The sequence below is a fragment of the Biomphalaria glabrata genome, chromosome 10 (assembly GCF_947242115.1).
Source record: "Biomphalaria glabrata chromosome 10, xgBioGlab47.1, whole genome shotgun sequence".
In the NCBI taxonomy this organism is placed as follows: domain Eukaryota; kingdom Metazoa; phylum Mollusca; class Gastropoda; family Planorbidae; genus Biomphalaria; species Biomphalaria glabrata.
This window is the reverse complement of record NC_074720.1, coordinates 18198416-18217888: the sequence shown is the minus strand read 5'-3', so window position 1 is coordinate 18217888 and position 19473 is coordinate 18198416. Positions and strand designations below refer to the sequence as shown.

At 36.7% G+C, this 19473-nt stretch overlaps 1 protein-coding gene across 2 annotated transcripts; it reads right to left on the bottom strand.

The window, feature by feature from the left end:
* Positions 1-943: 943 nt before the first annotated feature.
* Positions 944-19255, bottom strand: LOC106052099 (NADH-cytochrome b5 reductase 3-like). Of its 2 annotated transcripts, none has more exons than XM_013207340.2 (9): positions 19098-19255; positions 12514-12669; positions 10427-10499; positions 9477-9583; positions 9181-9310; positions 8975-9058; positions 2625-2710; positions 2439-2538; positions 944-2051 (listed from the first exon to the last, which is right to left on the bottom strand). In XM_013207340.2, exons 1-9 carry the CDS (start codon positions 19122-19124, stop codon positions 1879-1881), a joined length of 936 nt encoding a protein of 311 aa, XP_013062794.1. In that variant the 5' UTR covers positions 19125-19255; the 3' UTR covers positions 944-1878. The 2 variants fall into 2 exon arrangements, with proteins under 2 accessions (XP_013062794.1, XP_013062795.1); XM_013207341.2 differs by lacking the exon at positions 19098-19255 and adding an exon at positions 13573-13784.
* Between the last annotated feature and the right edge of the window lie 218 nt (positions 19256-19473).

Genomic DNA, 19473 nt, shown 5'->3' with positions numbered 1-19473 from the left:
GGATCAAATAGTTCAATTCAGGGCCGGCCCTTACAAATGAGGGCCCTGTGCGAAACGGATTGCGCGGGGCCCAGTCTGGGTTACCTTTACCTATCCCTTAGTCTGTTGGACCGTTGGGGCACCAGGCAAGACTTTTCGACCGTCTTTCTCTTGTCTGGGTAAGGATTAGCATAATGTCAAAATTTAGATTTTGTATTCGAAAATATTTTCGTCTTTGCAATAAATATTTATTAAATGAAAGTTGACAATGCAGGTGTTTTTTTTTTATCGCGCATACGATTGGTACCCCAAAATGACAAATTTGTCTATTTTTCAGATTTCTATGAGTCTTGAGATTTCAATAATTTCATGAGATTTACAGGACTTTTTCGTATATTTTGCAATTTCAGGAGATTTCAAGGACGCCCTAGTTATATAGTTATAATGGTTTAATTTAATAATTTACACCTAGAATTAGCGCGGGGCCCACTGCGGAAGCATAGGTTGCAGTCCTCTAAGGCCGGCCCTTATTAAGAGCTTACATAGTATATAGATGCATGAAAAGATTTCCAAAGATATTGAGTAACAAGTCCTAGTTTATGAGAACTCATCTGGTTTTAGAAGCTGACTGTGATAAAGGAATCTTCGATCGCGGGACCCTTTTCAGGCGCGGTCGCCTCACTGGTCACCCGCTAAGGCCGCTACTGGTTCCATTTTCTATAGGCAGACCCTTAAGGTAGTTTAAAAACATGCAGCTGTTGATTGTTTGTTTTTTTAAGTCATATTACCTTAAACCAAAAGAACAGGTTCATCTATAAATAGTGTTTTGACATGAACACTCAACCTGGTTTTAAAAGAGCAGGAGAAAAAAAAATGGGAGGGGGGGGAGCACATTCTATGAATAAAATTATCAGACATTCAAAAGAGTATATAGAAAGCATTCCTTATTGAAGCAACTCCAAAATAAGTTTTTTTCAATTGTAAATTTTTATTACTGAAAATGTAGCAAGATAACAAATGTAAAGCAGGACAAGATTTAAACCAACTGAATTCCTCAAGTTTTCATCTTCTAACTGCCTCAACATACAAAAAAACTGACATTAAAAAAAAATAATCATTTCATGCTATCAACATTTGAAAACTTAAATGTGATCCTTGAAGTTCATTACAAAAGTAAAACTATTCTAACACTTTTAATGCAGCATACATCATCACATGATACAAACTAAAGCTCAGAAAAACCAAACCAACAATTGATTTAAAAGGAAAAAAATCTTAAAAATAGATCTATACAGTCAGCTAGCACATTATTTATTATAAAACGTTTTAGTGAAATGTGAACAAATAATACTTTTTTTAGACAAGTTTACATAGATCTAGTGACATCACAAATAAATGAGAGCACACAATAATATTCAACCTCATAAAAAGATTTTAGTCACAACCTATAGAGGATGACACAAAGTCAAAAGTAGAGACTCATCAAACTGCCCTATAGGTTGAGCATCTATAAGCAGCTCATTCTTAAACACACAGATAGGATATTACCCTAAGCCTCTTGCATTTCCAGGTCTACAAGATAAGGGAATCTCAGCTGTACTGTGAGGCAATCAGTTTAATCCCAGAGAACAAGTAATGTTGACCAGATATACTGGCTAAGTGAGACCAGTCAAGACATTCAATAATGTATGTAGCTTAATATCTGTGTTACATATTCTAAAAAGTACACCCAATAACCATATTAAATATAACATAAAGGTTATTTTACATAGCATGCTACTAAAAATATCAAACTAACCATAAAAAAAATGAAAATGCCTGCATATTACAATAATACTTGATAATAAGGCTTAGTACAAATACAGAATATATTAAAAGTGTTGTCACTGTCGCTCCAGACTAGTAGCTAAATCTAGACTCAGTCTTGTATCCAAGCTTGTCTAGATTAGGTATGCAGGCAGCATTGATCATTGGAGGAGGTCCGCACATCAAAATAACAGTATCTAGCCCAGGAGGAGGTAAGTGCTGTTTGATCATCTCTTCATTAATGAAACCAGAACTATACTTCCAGCCTGTAGAAACATTGAAGGTTTAAACAAATATTTTTTTTTTTAAAATTCATTTCAACCTTTAAGTTTTTGTATTACTTAGAGCAAAAACTTTTAAGCATTTGTGTGTAACAATACACATAGTAACAAAATATATATCACTGGTGTTGTTATAATTGTATTTTTACAAAGTAATGTAAATGTTATGCCTTGATGAAATAAATTGAATTAAAATATTAGAAAAATAGTAAAAAGAAACTTGAGCAGGTCCATTTCCATCACAAAGTGCCTAAATATATTTGATTAGCTGTCAGCCTTTTACAATTAATTATGTTGTCAAAGCCTCAATGATATTAGAGAAATGTACACAACATAAATTTATTAAGGTATTAAAAAGGTATTAAAACTTACCTGCTTCAGGTCTGTCTAAGGTGTACCACAAATGAAACCTACTTGGATAAGCATTCTGAATTTCTTCCAATTCTGGTCGCAGCAAGATATCCTTTTCAGTCTGAAATATTCACCAGAGGTTACAGTTGTACCTTTTTAATTTAGTTCTGACATAATGAAGTCACCTTATCAACTTTTAACACCAACCTGATTGGCAAACAGCAGCCATAAGTCTGTTTTATCTTCTGAATCCTTAAACACCTGTCTAACTAGTTGCAACATTGGAGTAATACCTGAGCAAAAATGAAAAACCATATTAAATGTACTGCAAACAAGATTTTTTAAAAAGTACACAAAAGACCATATATATTATTGTAACTCCAGTGGCGGACTGAACGGGTCAATGTGTGCTCAGGCAAATCACATAGGTCAAGGGACAGTACTGCTAGTAAACGCAAATATGACCCTTGTTATGGTCATGTGACCGAAAGCCTTCACGGATGAGAGACAGTGTGTAAATAAGAGTTCAGTCCAGGACAGCAAGGTAGTAAGGACAGTGGGGTACAATGTGAGTCTTTGAGAATGTAGCTGTACTAGTCTAGGAGTAGACAGTGAGACTAGCAATGTTTAGTAGGCAGTGATTGTGATTTGAGGCACATCGGCACAATTTAGGCCATGTCGTGCCTGCAGTCCCTTAAGGACTATTCTCTCTCTAAACAACAAGGGTCAGATTCTATACAGTCATATAATTAAAATCAAGGTCTATTCACAGTTAAAATAGTAAACGTAGTAAAAATTTAAATATTTGGTAAAAATCTAATGTAAATAGTGCATGTTCACAAATTCAGAAATCACATCTTCGTAGATAGCCCCACTTCCCGAATAAAGCCCAGTACCTTCCCAGGGTCGACATTATTAAATAGTGTTTTTAGATTAGTGGTTCTAAAATATTTCGCCCTGACATCCTGGTATCTGGGGCAATCAACGAGGATATGTTCCACGGTGAGGCGAGAGTCACAGTACTCGCAAAGTGGGGGCTCCTCTCTCTTCAGTACAAAAGAGTGCGTGATGTAGGTGTGGCCAATCCTAAGTCTGGACATGGTTGTGCTACCACGCCTTGTCAGACCCTTAGATGTGGGCCGCCACCTGACATCCGCCACAATCTGCCTGAGTTTACTGTGAGTCTCAGCCTCCCATCGGTTCTGCCACTCTCGATAGGTGGCAGAGGCAATACTTTGTCTCAGGTCCGAGTAGGGAATTTGGGTTCCTGACACCGCATGATTTAGGGCTCTCTTTGCTTCTCTGTCTGCGGCTTCGTTTCCCTCAATGCCAACATGGGAGGGGACCCAGATGAAGGTGACATCCCTGCAGTCGGCTGTTATTTGGTCCAACAGCTTCAGGCTCTTATGTACCAATGGGATGTCAGTCTTCATCCGCCCCAAAGCTTGCAATGCAGATTTGGAGTCGGAGCAGATTATAAATTTACTCCTTTCTGATGCTTTTACGGCCATAAGTGCAAGCAATATTGCGTGCAATTCGGCCGTAAAGATGGAGCAGCCATCGGGGAGTCTACGGGAGATTGTTTTGTTCCGAAAGGAGCAGGCACACGCGACCTTTCCCTCCATTTTGGATCCGTCTGTGTAGATGGTGCCACAATCTCCGTAGCTCTCCTGCAGTTCCCTAAAGTGGACTTGTAGTATGCTTGGGTCTGTATTTTCTTTTTTGAAATTAAGGAGGGATAAATTTAATTTGGGTTTATTCATTAGCCAAGGAGGATTCTGAGGGGTTTCTATTTTAGAGATTTGGTCAATGGGTGGGGTTAAATTTTGAATGGGTTCTCTCATTCGAAGGCCCAACGGCTGTATGACGTTAGGCCTTCGATTGTATAATTCTACCTCTGTGGGGTTAAATATGGAGTCAAAAGCAGGGTTCGTGGGGTTGGATTTTAGCTTGACTATATACTGCATTGCAAGCTTTTTCATTCTTATATCCATGGGGAGTTCTCCAGCCTCCACATGGAGACTTGGGATAGGTGATGTACGAAACGCGCCGAGACAGAGACGCAGGGCAGCATTTTGTATTGGTTCCAGTATTTTTAGGTATGACTTCCTTGCTGCTCCATATATTATGGATCCGTAGTCTAGCTTGGATCGAATTAGACTCCGATAGAGCAGCAGCAAGGTATCTCTGTCAGCTCCCCAGTCCGTATGGCTGAGTACTCTTAGTATGTTTAATGACTTTTGGCATTTCTTCTTAAGTTCCTTAATGTGGGGGAGAAAATTAAATTTGGAATCTAAGGTGAGGCCTAAAAATTTTGTAGTTTTCACGACAGGGATCTTCTTTTTGTGTATAAATAGTTCAGGGTCTGGGTGGAGTCCCCTTAGATTACAAAAATGCATACTAACTGTTTTGGAGTCTGAGAATTTGAAACCATTATAGTTTGCCCAACCCTGAATTTTGTTTAAACATAACTGTAATTTTCTTTCTAAGGTGTTCATGTTTTTCCCATAAGTAAGAATGACAAAGTCATCAACATACAAAGAGCACTCTATGCCAGGGGACAGCGCATTTATGATGCTATTTATTTTAATGTTGAACAGGGTGACTGACAGAATGCTGCCCTGGGGTACACCCATTTCCTGGTCATGAGTGTCAGAAGCGGAGTTGCCCACTCGAACCTGAAATTTTCGGTCTTTCAGAAATTCCTCCACAAAACGGGGGAGGTGTCCCTTGAGCCCCATAAGCGCCAGGTCACGTAGAATGCCATGTTTCCAGGTTGTGTCATAGGCCTTTTCTATATCGAAGAATACAGCTACTAGATGTTCTCTTCTGAGTAATGCATTTCTAATATAAGCTTCCAGCCTTACCAGGTGGTCAGTTGTTGTCCGCCCCTGCCGGAATCCGCACTGGTAGTTTGAGATCACTTTATTCCTTTCCAGGTACCAGACCAGCCTACTGTTAATCATTCTTTCCATGGTTTTGCAGATGCAGCTTGTTAGTGCTATTGGTCGATAGTTAGCTGGGTCAGAGCCGTCTCTTCCCGGTTTAGGTATCGGTATAACTGTGGCTTTCCTCCAGCTGTTTGGGAAAGCGCCTGTTTGCCACACACAGTTATAGACCCCTAGCAGGACTGCCAATGAGGGTTCGGGAAGGTGCTTGAGGAACTGGTAATGGATTTCGTCTTCTCCAGGCGCTGTGTCATGTGACTTGTCCAGCGATTCCCTCAGTTCCTCAAGCGAGAACGGTTTGTTGTAGTCTTCATTGTTCTCTGACCTGAAATCAATGGGGTGTCTTTCCTCCCTGGTTTTGACTTTTTGAAACTCTGGCGTGTAGTGTGCAGTGGATGATTTTTCTGCTATTGAGGATGCAAGGCAGTCAGCTATTTCTCTGGGGGACGTGACAGTTCGTCCTTGGTTTTTCAAATGCCCTATTGCATTTGATTCTTTCCCTTTGATTCGCCTTACTGCCTTCCAAACCGCTCTAGCAGAAGTTTTGGCATCCAGACTGCCGACAAAACTTCTCCAGGAATTCCTTTTGGCTGACCGTATGGTTTGTCTAGCCTTTGCTCTAGCTATCCTGAATAGCTTTAGGTTTTCCTGGGAAGGATTCTTTATAAATGCAGCCAGTCGTTTTTTCCTATCACCAATAGCACTTTTGCAAGCTGTATCAAACCATGGTTTGCTAGGCCGTTTTGGATTTGCAGAGGTTAGGGGTACAACTTTCCTGGCTATACTTAGTAGCTTGCTAGCAAAGGTATCAGCTGGGTTCTGTTCATGGAGGATATTTTCTGTGATATCCTCAGAGCATCTTTTTTGGAATTGTTCCCAATCGGCCTTATTCAGTTTCCACCGCTGAGGTCGTCCCAATGAAGGGAGATTGTTAGTAATGATGATTGGGAAGTGATCACTTCCCCGTAGATCATTGCTAACTGACCATTTAAAATCGTCCAGAAGTCCGGGGACGCATACGGTGAGGTCAATGCATGTGAATGATCCAGTTCCTGGGTGCAAGTAGGTCGGTGATGCATCATTAAGTATGCATAAATCATGTTGGAGGAAGATATCCTCCAGCATACGACCTCATGTGTCGGTATTGTTGGATCCCCACATGGTGTTATGGGCATTGAAATCCCCAAGGATTAAATAAGGCCGGGGGAGTTGTTTCAATAGGTCCTCCATGTCTGTTCGGTTTAATGGAGCGCCTGGTGGTAGATACAGGCTGCAGCAAGTGATAACCTTGTGAAGGGTTATCCTAGCTGATACGGCCTGTAGTGTGGTCTGTAGTTCTACCCTCTCATGGGGGATGCTATCCTTCACAAGGATACAGACTCCACCTGATGCTCTCTCTGCATCCTCAACATTCTTGGTGTAAGCACGGTAGCTTCGGAAGCTGATGCAATCTTTCAGAAATGTTTCCTGTAAGCAGACAGCTACAGGAGTCTCAGAGTCCATCAGTAGCTGCATTTCCTCGTAATTGGCCTTGAGGCCTCTACAATTCCACTGTACAATTCTGGAATCCATGGCTTATTCTAGATGACCTACTTGGAGCTATTTGGCCTTGGGATGCCCCCGGAGGGGTTTCCCTTTATTCCAGTGACCTTGGTATTTTTATTCTTGGGTTTGGATGGAGAGGAGGACAACCCCCTTTTGGGGGAAGTCTTTCTCTCTGGAGAGGGGAGATCCCTCTGGTTAGAGCGGAGGTTATTTCCTCCTCTCTCACCTCGGGCATCCTCTCCGCTTTGATTTCTCCCCTTAGGGAGTTGGTCAACCTCTAACTCGGTAGAGGTTGGGGTGTCTGGCTGGGTTCTCTGAGGAAAACCTGTGTCAGACATGATGTCTCCGGGTTCTCCCGGAGTATTGGTTTTGACATGCTGCTCAGTCTCCATGCTCTCATCAGCGAGCACAGAGAACCTGTTCTTTAGCATGACAACAGGGCTTTCTTGTTTCTTCAGAGGTGTGTTCTTTGGCGGTGTTTTCTTCTGAGTTGGGGGAGGAGGAGGGGGTGGTGGGGTCAATGTGTCCGTCTGTGTGGCTATGGATCTTCCTTTCTTAGCAACAGCCTGGGCGTAGGTCTTTGTCAAGCCGAATTGGCCCTTGGGTAGGGCCAGTACAGCCGATTTCGCCTGGCTAAAGGTACATCCGTTTCTTGCCTTGTACTCCTGCACGGCAACCTCCTGTTTCCACACAGGGCAGTCCTTGGAGTAGGCTGAGTGGCCAGCTTGACAGTTTGGGCATTTGAACTGGGCTGTGCAGCCCTTGTCCTCATGACCCTCTCCAGCACATCTGGCACACACAGTGTTCCTCTTGCAGACTGCCGCGCCGTGTCCATAACCCTGGCACTTGAAGCACCTCATGGGGTTAGGTATGTAGGGCCTCACTGGAACTCGTAGGTATCCTGCCTTCACATACTCTGGCGGTGTCCTAGTTCCGAATGTGAGGATAATAGTGGCGGTTTTGACCTCCTCACCATCCCTGCGCCTGGTAATGCGCCGGGCATGGGTGACTCCTTCAATGCCCTCCACTATTTCCTTCTCGGAACATTCCAGTAGGTCCCTAGAGCTGATTACACCTCTGCTGGTGTTCAGACTCTTGTGTGGCATGACTTCCACTTGGAGATCACAGAGTCTTCTGCATCTTAAAAGCCCATCAGAGTGTGTCTTGCTGTCTACTTCTACAAGGAGTTCCATTGTTTTGTGTAGCTTAGACACACTCTTGGGCTCTCCCACTACTGACTTGAGTCCCTTATAAATAATAAAAGGGCTCAACTTTGTCAGGCTTTTTCCCCTCCTCTGTGCATCTAACCACCAGAAATGATGGCCAGGTGGCACAGCTTTTTGGGACCTCCTCTTTTTTATCGTCAATTCGACGTTTCTTGCCCAGACATAGGTCTGGGGCAAGTAGTTTTGTGTGTGTTTTTTTGTCCATATATATTTTGGTTAATTCGGCACCTGTGTTCCCCACCCGCCATCGAGTCCAACAAGGGGACGGGCCATTCGGATGTCCAGAATGAGCCCGCCAGGGCTACACAGGTGCTATACTCAGTCAGCTGCTACATCGGACATGTGTCCGATACAGCAGCTCCCTGATTGACCCTCTAGCCACCGCCCTCCAGCATAGGTCGACGACCTATGCTGGTAGCTCGGCATGACCAGCCGGTTGACCCAGAGCGGGCCATCTGGGTCTCAGGTCTAGGGGAACTTGGAGCCAAAGTATTGTGTTGTTGTGGTTTATCCTCAGATAGCCACCACTCAAACACCAGGATCTCTTTATCCCCCCTTACCCGTCGCAGTCCACGGCAAACGGACTGGTCTAGGACGTAGTGAGAGTTTAAAGTTAAGGAGACAGTGTGATGATCAATGAAGGCAGACTTAGGAAAAGAGGAGGCAGACACAATGATAGAAAAGAAGTAGGGCACTTTTGAGCTCCAAAAGTGTTAAGGAAAGAGGAGCGCAGTTTAACGTCATGTCTCGGGACGATTAGTAGGCAGTTCTGTTAAGTACTGGAAAGCCTTTGTAGTTAGTTAGTTAGTTGACATTTTTAAATCAGCAAAAATTGTACCTGTTCCACCTGCAATCATTCCAATCTTCTTGGCTTGTTTAGTCTCAGGCTCTGCTTTCTTGTCTGGCCTGATCTTCAATGTTCCTGTTAATGTTAAGGATCAACTAAGCTAGAAAACAATACATTCACTCACTATAATAATAATAATAATAATAATGTACTAAAGAAAGAAAAAAACAAAACAACAATGTTTAAATCTTTAGTACCTTTTCCCGCATACTGCAGTAAACCATTAGGTCCTCGCACATCAATGTAATCCCCTATGTCCATATTTTCAAGATACTGAGACATTTTGCCCCCCTCTGGAAACTTAGGATGGACATTCTTGAAGTACACCTGTAATCAAATCAGTTAATATATAATATAATAAATGTTGTTTTTTTTTAATTGGGCCTTTATTTTCAAGAAACAAATTTACTTTGAAATACTAAATAAACTTCATATGATTATTGTAGTTGTATGATTTGAATAAAAAGATATTAAAAGAAAAAAACACAATTACTTTAACAACAAGATCTGTATAGCCTTTGTCATCATCGCTAGAAACGGGGGTGTATGGACGAATAACTAACTGACCATCAATTTTGGCTGTCAAATATATGTGCTGACCTGCAACACACAGAATACTTTAATATTATAAGACTCTGAAAAATGAAAAGTTGATAGACAATGTCAATTTGGCTATTAACTAATGATGTCAAATATGTGACCCTTCTAGTGATATGGATAAGGTAGGGTGTTTTAATGATGTGCTTTTTCAAAGTAAAGTCTACAATTTTATAATTTAAAAAAAAATATTCAAAATCTTTTCTTGAAAAATTTACAGGAATCTGGCTTCTGCATGACAAGACAAGACTCAATAAAGCATCCCCCTTCCAGATTTGCTTTTAAATGTCTAGTAAATGCTGAAAAACACCTCTTAGGTAACTTTAAAACCCCAGATTACTATAAGGGTGTAAGTAAATAGTACTAGAATGTGGGTACCAAGGTTATGTGGTAGAGAACACTTTGTTCAATAACTATGTGCCTTAGTTTCAAATTCCAATGGAAGCTATAAATGTTGTATTTTGGAACATCAAAAATCTCTTAACTACAAATGTTAAAAAAAAAAGCATTTGGTCCATAGCATACTGTAATAGCATGGAGATGAGCAATAAAAAAAAAAAAAAAAAACAATCAACAAAAGGCAGTGAACAGTTTTCACAGTCTACAAAATATCATAGGGTTATCAGTAATATCTGTTCAGAATTAGTTTAATATAAGATTTATTTATAAAAGACTTTCTTGAACATTTCATACAAATATATTTTTGTCTCTACACAAGGTGACCAACACTATTAGAGTTACTCAGAATATTGGATTTTTTCACTCAAATAAAAATGTAAAAAAAAAAAAGTGACTTACTGTGTGAAAAATAAGTTCCCTCTATCAAGTAAGAACAAGAAAACTTACCAACAGGTAACCCAAGAATATGTTCAGGACTAGGAAGGGCAAAGCGAAATCTTCTAGTGTCATGGCTGATTATCTAGAGAATAAACAAACTAGATTATAGCAAAGACTGCTGCAGGGGTAAACGACTGCATAGGAAATAGATTATAGCATTTTGGTTTATGTAGCATAATTACCCACTGGACAAAGCTACAATTGAATAAATATGAAATGCTAAATATGGCTTTACATCTATATATATAATTCTCTTCATGGCTCAAGAGTTTGGACACCACATAAAGGAAAGATCACTCTTTTATTTCAGCAAGTCGGACGGATTAGAGTTACCCTAAGAAAAAAAAAAGGGGGGGGGACAAGTAGAATTCACCCATCACTAAATAGCAGGGGCGGACTCAACCGTTGTGGGGCTCTATGCGAAACAGATTAGGCGTGGCCAAGTTTGGGTAGGGATACGGATAATGAGTGAAAATTAAGAATTTGTATTAGAAAATACATTTGTCCTTGCATTTTATTCGTTCTGAACTACCTACAGAATTACTTTACTTTATGTAGCGAAGCCATACAGTATATCATAAAAATTCTGTTTCCTAAATAGATCACGGTCAATAGCAAGAATTACCAAATGTTTCAATCTATCTTCGAGAATTGTTGACCTCAAGTAATTCTTATTAGTTTGAGGCGTGAGAAGCTTCTTTCACCAGATTATGGGTATTGCATTTATATAAGGCCATTTTTACTGATCGCGCGTATGATTGGCATTTTCCATATTGAATGACAACACAAAATGACAATTTTTGTCTATATATTATTCATGACATTTGTATGAGTTTTCAAAAGATTTATTAATAATTTCTGGAGATTTCCAGGACTTTTTTGAATATTTTGCAATTTCAGGAGATTTCAAGGAGCTCCTGGTAAATCAGGTGTCATAAGTTATAAAATGGTTTAATATAACCATTTGACAACTAGAGTCGCCGCTACTGGTAGACAACTAGAGTTGCCAGCAATCGCCAATTTTGGGTTGTTTTGTTTACGCAGGCACTGCTAGTTTTTAAATAACTATTTATACCTTTACTAACTCTGACCTAGAAGAGCGATAGTGACGCTATTTTTAGGTGTTTATTTTGTACCTGCAACATGTTGGAATGAATTTTTAAGATTTTTTGAAAATTACGGGGTTTTTTTGCTAGCCTTCAAAATAGAACATATTTAGGCCTTTGTGTAGGCTTTAATAGAATAAGATTTTAATGGAAATATTAACGTTTCAGCTGTAGAATAAGGATATAATGATTGGGGTAAGTGATATAGAGCCATTTGAGACCGATAGTAGTGAAAATGAATAAAAAATTGATGCTAGATCCAGTATTGAATATGTTCGATCTAGTCAAATGGGAGATTGGAAGGCAACTAAATATGACATGATATTTTAATGTTTTTGAGCTCTGCAGGCCTATTTATGACTTTAAACATGATGCTTAACCTTAGGTCTATTTTTTCTATTATAAAAAGAAGGTTTTTGTTAGGTTTTATTCGTTTTTATCTGTGAATTTAGTCATAAAATTGATTTTTTTAAATAACTGCTACGGAGTTATATCCCTTCTCTTAGAGATGGGGTAGATAGTTTCTGACAACTGCTTAGTGGTGAAAGGGTTAATAATTTACACCTAGGACTAGCGCAGGTCCTATGAAAGTGCAGGGCCCACTGCGGTTGCATAGGTTGTAGTGGCCTAATGCCAACCCTGCAAAATAGCGGTGTATCTTACGCCATGGGTTGACTATATAATATAATATATAATTCTCTTCATGGATCAACAGTTTGGACAAGAGGAAATAAAGAAAAATCACTCTTTTATTTCTGCATGTCGGACTAGAGTTACCCCACAAGGCTGCGGGAATTCTATTATAAGTTATAAAATGGTCTAATTTAATAATTTACACCTAGAATTAGCGTGAGTCCTTTGAAAGTGCGGAGCCCTATGTGGTCACATAGGTTGCATTGGCCTAAAGCCGACCCTGCAAAATAACTGCGTATGCTACACCGTGGGTCGACTAGTATATATATATATTTCAGATGTTTATTAAAAACTCACCTCTTTATCAATCAACTTTAATGGATATTTTATTGTAGGGTCTTTCAAGGTAACTGGAGGACTTTTTTTTTTAGAGCCAAATAATCCTGGGAGAAATATCTTGGCCAGTATGGCTGTTACTGCTACAACACCCACTCCAACCAAAACTGGAACAGTCTGAAATGAAAAATTCTATTTATTAAGTAAGAGGAAAAAAATTAATTAATTATTATTAATTATACACTAGGACACACCCAATATTAATGCCAAACTAGACAGCCTGTAAATGTGTTAAAATCGGTCGTTGGCTTGTTGCTCCAAACATCTAGTAGCCTACAACTTAATGTAGATCTACATCGATAATGACCCAAAAATATTCTTATAGACGTCAACTAAACAATAGTATTTATATGTAGTAAGAAAGAAAAAAAATGTTTTTGAAGCTTTGCTTCTCTAAGCGTCATTTGAAACAAATATTACAGACAACCCGCAAAAATTCAAGGTCAGAAATGATTAGGCACTTATGGAAAAACCCTTAGGAATCCCTCGAACGCCGATTCATTTTTTTGTCATTAAAAGTTTCAAAAATTTCTTTTGGAGGCCTACGTATAACGTTTTTTAAAATAGTTTTCAAAGGATAAAGATAATTAGAATTTATATAAAATATTAAAATATATTAAAATATTTGAGTAATTTGTTTTTATTAAACTATAAATTAAAAAAATAATGGTAACCTTGGAATAATCATAATGATTTGGCCGCCCCTTACATTCGTCATTCGGCACAGATTGCACAATAGGCAGCGGCGGCCCTGAGTAGATCTATACTAGACTCTATAGACTATTTATATGAATAATAATGTCTATAATGGACTATAATCAACAATTTAACTTCAAACTTTTTTTTATAGTCATTAATTTTTTTTTTTTAAAGACATAGATCTAGATCTAATGACTTAGACTTATCATTATCTGATTATGTCAAGAGTCAAGTCACCAGTTATTGACTTTTTAAAATTACTTTATTAAACTTAAAGTAAGTTTAACTTAGTTTAAGTATCAATTTTTTAAAAGTTCTTACGATAGTGCTGTACCCTGACAGCATTGTTACTTGTAAACTGTAGATTTAATCTAAATCTAGAGATCCAATCTAGACAATAAAAAAAAAAACTAGATTAACTAGATCTAGAATTTATCAGTAGATAGATAGATTCTAGATCTAGACTCTATATAGACTTGACTATGTGATGTCTAAGTCTAATAAATTGTCCTGCACTTTTATTTGTACTTGTCATTCACTTCCGTGCTTCCCCTCCCCTATGAACAATCAAAAAGAAAAAAAATATCACAGACCTATATATATACTTAGGCCTAGATCTAGCTATTCTTTAGAATTTAGTATAAATTAAATATGAAATAATGCTACTAAATAGATCTAAATCGGTACCGGTATTAAGGATTTCTTTAGCTATTATATATCTAGATCTAGATATCTAGACTAGGTGGACATTACTCATAAAATTCAAACAGGCAAAGGCGCATGTTAATCAATGGATACTAAAATTATCATTAACTGACTGTGTCGCCATAAATTAGCAATATTGGAAATACCTCCCCCTCCCCCTGAAAAAGGGTAGGCTACATTTGCTCTCCTACATTTCCAATTCCTTAATCTGCAGCTAGAGAGTCTGGGGGGAGTACGTTCTTGAGCACTGTAAGCTCCCCTAACAGAATCAAGACATGAAGACACCAAACTATTTCCTGCATTTTGAGCTTCAGAAATCTAATAAAACAGCATCTTTTTGCTTATTATTATCTAAGCCCTTTGAAAAATAATCTATTACACTTTAAACCTATTGGTTGAGTTTCAAATGACCTAAAACATGTAGGTATGGACATCATTTTTTATCTAAGTGGTTTCTGACCCATGAGAAGTTGATAGCTATCTGGATATATGGCAAGCAGTGCTTTTGGATGCTTGTGGTTGAATAAATCACTCTGCCTATCAACAAAAAATCAGTGTTTACCAAGCAGTGATTCTCTTAACCCTTCTATATGAATGTGAGACATGGGTACTATACAGAAAGCAACTAAGACTTCTTAAATGCTTTCACCAAAGATGTCTGCGATTTATCATGGATAAGCAAAGGCAAGATCGCACTACAATAATGATTTTCTTACAAGTGCAAGTATGGACAGTATAGAGGAAAAACTTATAGTTCGACAGCTATGTTAGGCAGGGTACACAGGGTAAGCATAAGGTGGTCACTGTTACATCAGTTAGCCCAGGGAGATCTTGGGTTCATTTGTCATAGTGTTTCTTGATTTTGTTTCTGTGACATGTCCCAGTTCTGGGTATATTTCTATCTCCTATGTTTCATTCTGAGGTAGTAGTGATCAGGGTATTTTGTTTAAACACAAACATAACCACTATTCTGTGTTTGGGCACGTTGCAGAGTTCAAGTAGAGCTTTGAATTGATCTACCCCCAGTTTTGATTGCCTTTCTCATCATGTTTTTGATTAATTTTACTGCAGCCTCAGCTTTTCCATTCACTTTAAATATCATGGCTCTTGCTTGTCCAACATGCTGTCATATGCTCATACTTTTTGGGATTATCACTCTTTCCCCTTGAACGATAATCCTGTTACATACAGTCTCAGCAAAACCATAATAGGGCATCATAGTGCCTCAGTGTGGTTATTTTCTTATCTGACCTACCATCTTCCATTGTCTTTATGAGTAATTGCACAGTTTCATCAGCTTCAGTTTCTATTCTGATTTTGATCAGAACTGTCAATAATGTGGTTGAAATTAAATGTTAACATTCATTATTTCTTCATTATTCAACTCAATGTTGCAAGAAAAAGGTATTTATTTGCAATGTGAAGTTCATTTCTACAAACCCATTAAATATACAATAGTATTGGTTGCTCCTCATTATGAGATTTTGTAATTAGCTTAGGCATGGTTTAGCAGTTTTTGCAAGACGTTGGCCAGAGTAACGAAATAATTAAAAGATTCCCTTTCAGACTTTGGGATCTATAGGGCAGATGATGATATAAAGGTCATCTGTTTCTGTGGGCCAAAATTAACGAGGGTGTTATGTGATCAGCACAACAACTAACCACCTTTACTTTTACCCAACTTATGTCAGGTATGGTACCCATTAGAATAGGATGGACTAAAGGAACCTTTAAAATCCAAACCTCCCAACTTAACCAGGATTTGAACTTGAGACCTTTCAGTTCAGAAGCCAAGCACTTTACCACTCAGCAACCATGCAGATCTAAAGAAAAAAATTAAAGATTTTATTGTTTTGTTTATTTGCTGTGTCTGCATGCTATTATTGATGCTTATTTTTATTCACCAAAAAATTGCCAGTGGATTGTTTATAATAAAGGAAAAACTGTCATGCAATCCCCATATTGATGAAACTATTTAAAAAATCAAACAAAGCATTAGGGTTTATTAAAAGATCAAATAAAATCAAATAAAATAAGAACATTTAATAAAAATGTTATTTAGCCTTGGTTACTTCAAAAAGAAGATGGTTACGTCCTATGCGTCATGCATTTAGTCATGCAGGTTAACCAAGGACTTAAATTCTGCAAAGTCACAGGTTTTGGTCAGACAAGAATGGCTATCCTATTCTGTACTATACTACAAAAAATCATCTGTATTTATAAATTTATTAAATTAATAAACAAAAAACACAAACATTCAACACACATCTAATCATGCAAACATAAAGTAAGTCTAAAAGTCTGTGTGGAAGTCACTATCCCAGTGACCTATTTTTGGTAGAATAAGTGTGTTCATATTTTTAGTTTTTGTGTTCATATTTATGTATAATTTGAAAACATCTTAATGATTTCATGTGAGGGGCTATGCCTGGGGATCTTAAAATTAAGTTAATGTTAATATAGAATTAAAATCTGAGTTTATTGATGCCTAAATATAAAGACTGTCTGAAATAAATTATAGTGTCAAGAATCAAATAATGTGGGTCAAATTTGTCTGAATTAAATGAGAACACATGGCCTCTTTGACCTTAAATATAATAACAAATATAGGCTAGGGGTACAAATATAAGTAGTCATCCTTATTCTCCTTAAACTAAAGAAGATTTTGATACTTCCATAGACATAAATAAATATAGACTGGCCGAAGGAAGTAACTTCATGTAACTTGAAAACATGTATATATATTGTATTCGGATTTCCGAATTATGAAAAATTGCATGATCTTCATTCTTAGAGATTAAACAAAACTACACTGCCTCCTTATTTACAATATATATAGGTGTGTGGCTGAAATAGATATGAATCCTTAACTTTTATACTGCTCATAAATGCTGTAAAATAAAGTACACAAAATTGCAAGTCACAAATTTTCGTTTCATAAAACTCTTTAATCGGCCAGTCTATATTTATTTATGTTAGGTACTTTGAAAAACTGACCTAGATCCATTTTTTTTTCTCCCAAAAAATGGCTGAAAAGTGTGTCAGCACATTTGACCCTTTTTTTAGGGGTGGTCATTTCCATCAAAGTTTTAGCATATTGTATTTGATTTGAGGACTAATTATGATTACTTTTTGTAAACATAAGATATCAGAGATCATTTTTATTTGCTTTTGAAGCCAATCTGTTAAATTTTTCTTAACAAAAGTTTATGTGAAAGTTAACATTTTTACAACTTTTTTCCTATAAAAGTTACAACAATGCTGTTTGCTACAATAATTTATCATATTATGAAATGTGTACATTTCAAATTTCATTAAATTCTCTTGGCGCACTTTAAAGATATTTGATATTAAAATTAACAAAGACAAAGAAGGGTAAAATGTTCTTTTTTAAAATAAAATAAAAGTGTTTATGGTTATAACAATCTCACTAATTCTATTGAATTTAGCATGTTAATATAATATATATATGTGTGCTAAGTTTGAACTTTGTAGCTTGGCGCACTCTTTAGATATTAATTTTCAAAGTTGATGGTTAAAATCTATTTTTTTAGTAACAACCAACACTGTGATTTACTGGAAATGGTCAATTTCTGTCTATCACGAGCACACATAGGAATTTTTCATTTAGATTAACTTTTATAGTGTTTGAATGCTAGATTATGGAGAGGGAATGTGTCTTTATTATAATGACTTTGTAATCTGCAAATTTTTAAAGTAAAACTAATAATTAATTTTTTTTTCTGTATGTTGTTTTTTTCTATTAATATACATGTAAATTAATAGTTAATAAATGAGTACATTATATTTTAAAAAGGATGAGCTATTATTGCACAAAAATTCAAGTAAAAAATCTTTTAATAACTTCTAAAAAAATCACAAGGTTTCTTTTTTATTTTATTGTCCAAAGCAAGAAATTTTTCATTTACAATCTAATTTTTAAAGCATTTAAATTAAGGCATTTTAAAATGATTACTTGCCAGTGCTCTACAAAAAGGTTAAAACTGTTTTTTTATGAAGTTTATGAAACTTATAGTCATTAAATTTTAGGAAATATTTTTCTGCGCAGTGCTATTTTCATTTATAATTTATAAGAATTATCTATCTGATGCATATAAATAGCTATTTAAATACAGTAGAATTATAATTAAACAAAATAAAACACAATACAGATCTCTGATTTGTTTTATTTGTGATTTTTGGGCTCATATGATGACAAAATCACATATATATTTTTATTTTTTGTCGAAGGCTTTTTTATATATTAATTAACTTTTTTTCAAAGATTTTATTGCTTGGTCTTATTTTTTTACATTTATTTTAACAGAATACTGGTTAATGTAAAAGAGTGTGAAGTTTCAACCCCATATCTTTAAGACTTTTTATAATACAGTTAATTTAAGTTCAACTGTCAGTTGTTTCGGTCACAGATTTTTTTTTTATTTACAAAGGCTAAAGAAGGCTAATTTTTGGCCACTAAAAATTTAATAACTTCCCTCACAATTAACTCAGCAATATAAAATTGGTATCATTGGAAAGCATTTCTTAAGCTCTATCTAACTAAATAGGTTCCATTGCATTGTGATCATTTTGAAATTTTTATTGAAGTACCTATTTATGTATATGGATACTTCATTTTCTTTTCTATTCGAACCATTGTCAAATAATGCGCTGTCAAAGTCAAACTTTGAAATTTTGGCCTATAGATATAGGTGTACGAATAGCACTTAGAGGAGGCTCTTATATTAAGTAAGGGACCCCTTGGGGATCGATTGACGATATGTCAGGGGTCGCCTAAGACCATTGAAAAAATGGATTGTTTTTGTCTACTCTTCTATTGCTATGTGTGTATGGGGGGGGGGGGGGGTTCGCGGCAGACTGGAAGATTGTAAAAAAGGGGTCGCCGAGAACAAAAGGTTGAGAACCGCTGATCTAGTTACCTAGATCTAGTATTATCTAATAATTATAAATAACATTAACATTCTTGATTCTATAATAAAATAAACAATTAATTCAATTAAAATATTTTATTGACTACTATTTAGTAGTATTACTGATTTACTGAGATTTACTCAGTATTAGTCTATTTAGTTTTAGTCTATTGCTTTAAAAAATTTAATGCATTTTTAAAAAATGCATACCAATAAATCGCTTTTTGATTCCGTCATTTTCAGACTAGATCTAGAAAAGATAGATCTATCTAGACTACCCTAGATTTATTAATTTTATTCTAGGTCTGGCCCAGATCTGTCTATTAGATTCTATGGGTGACGATCAGGAGTACGCCGAACGCTCTATAAACTGTCTATTCAAGCGTATTTGTATGATCTAGAGCTCTAAACTCATCTGTATGAAATAAATCAAATGAATATTATCAGATCTAATCTATCTATATATATTAAAGTTAGTTTTTATCAAGATCTAGATGTATAGATCTATATATACATTTTAACAAATTATTTTTGAAGGCAGAGCTAGAATACAAAAGTAATTTTGTATTATTTTGGCGTTTAGATT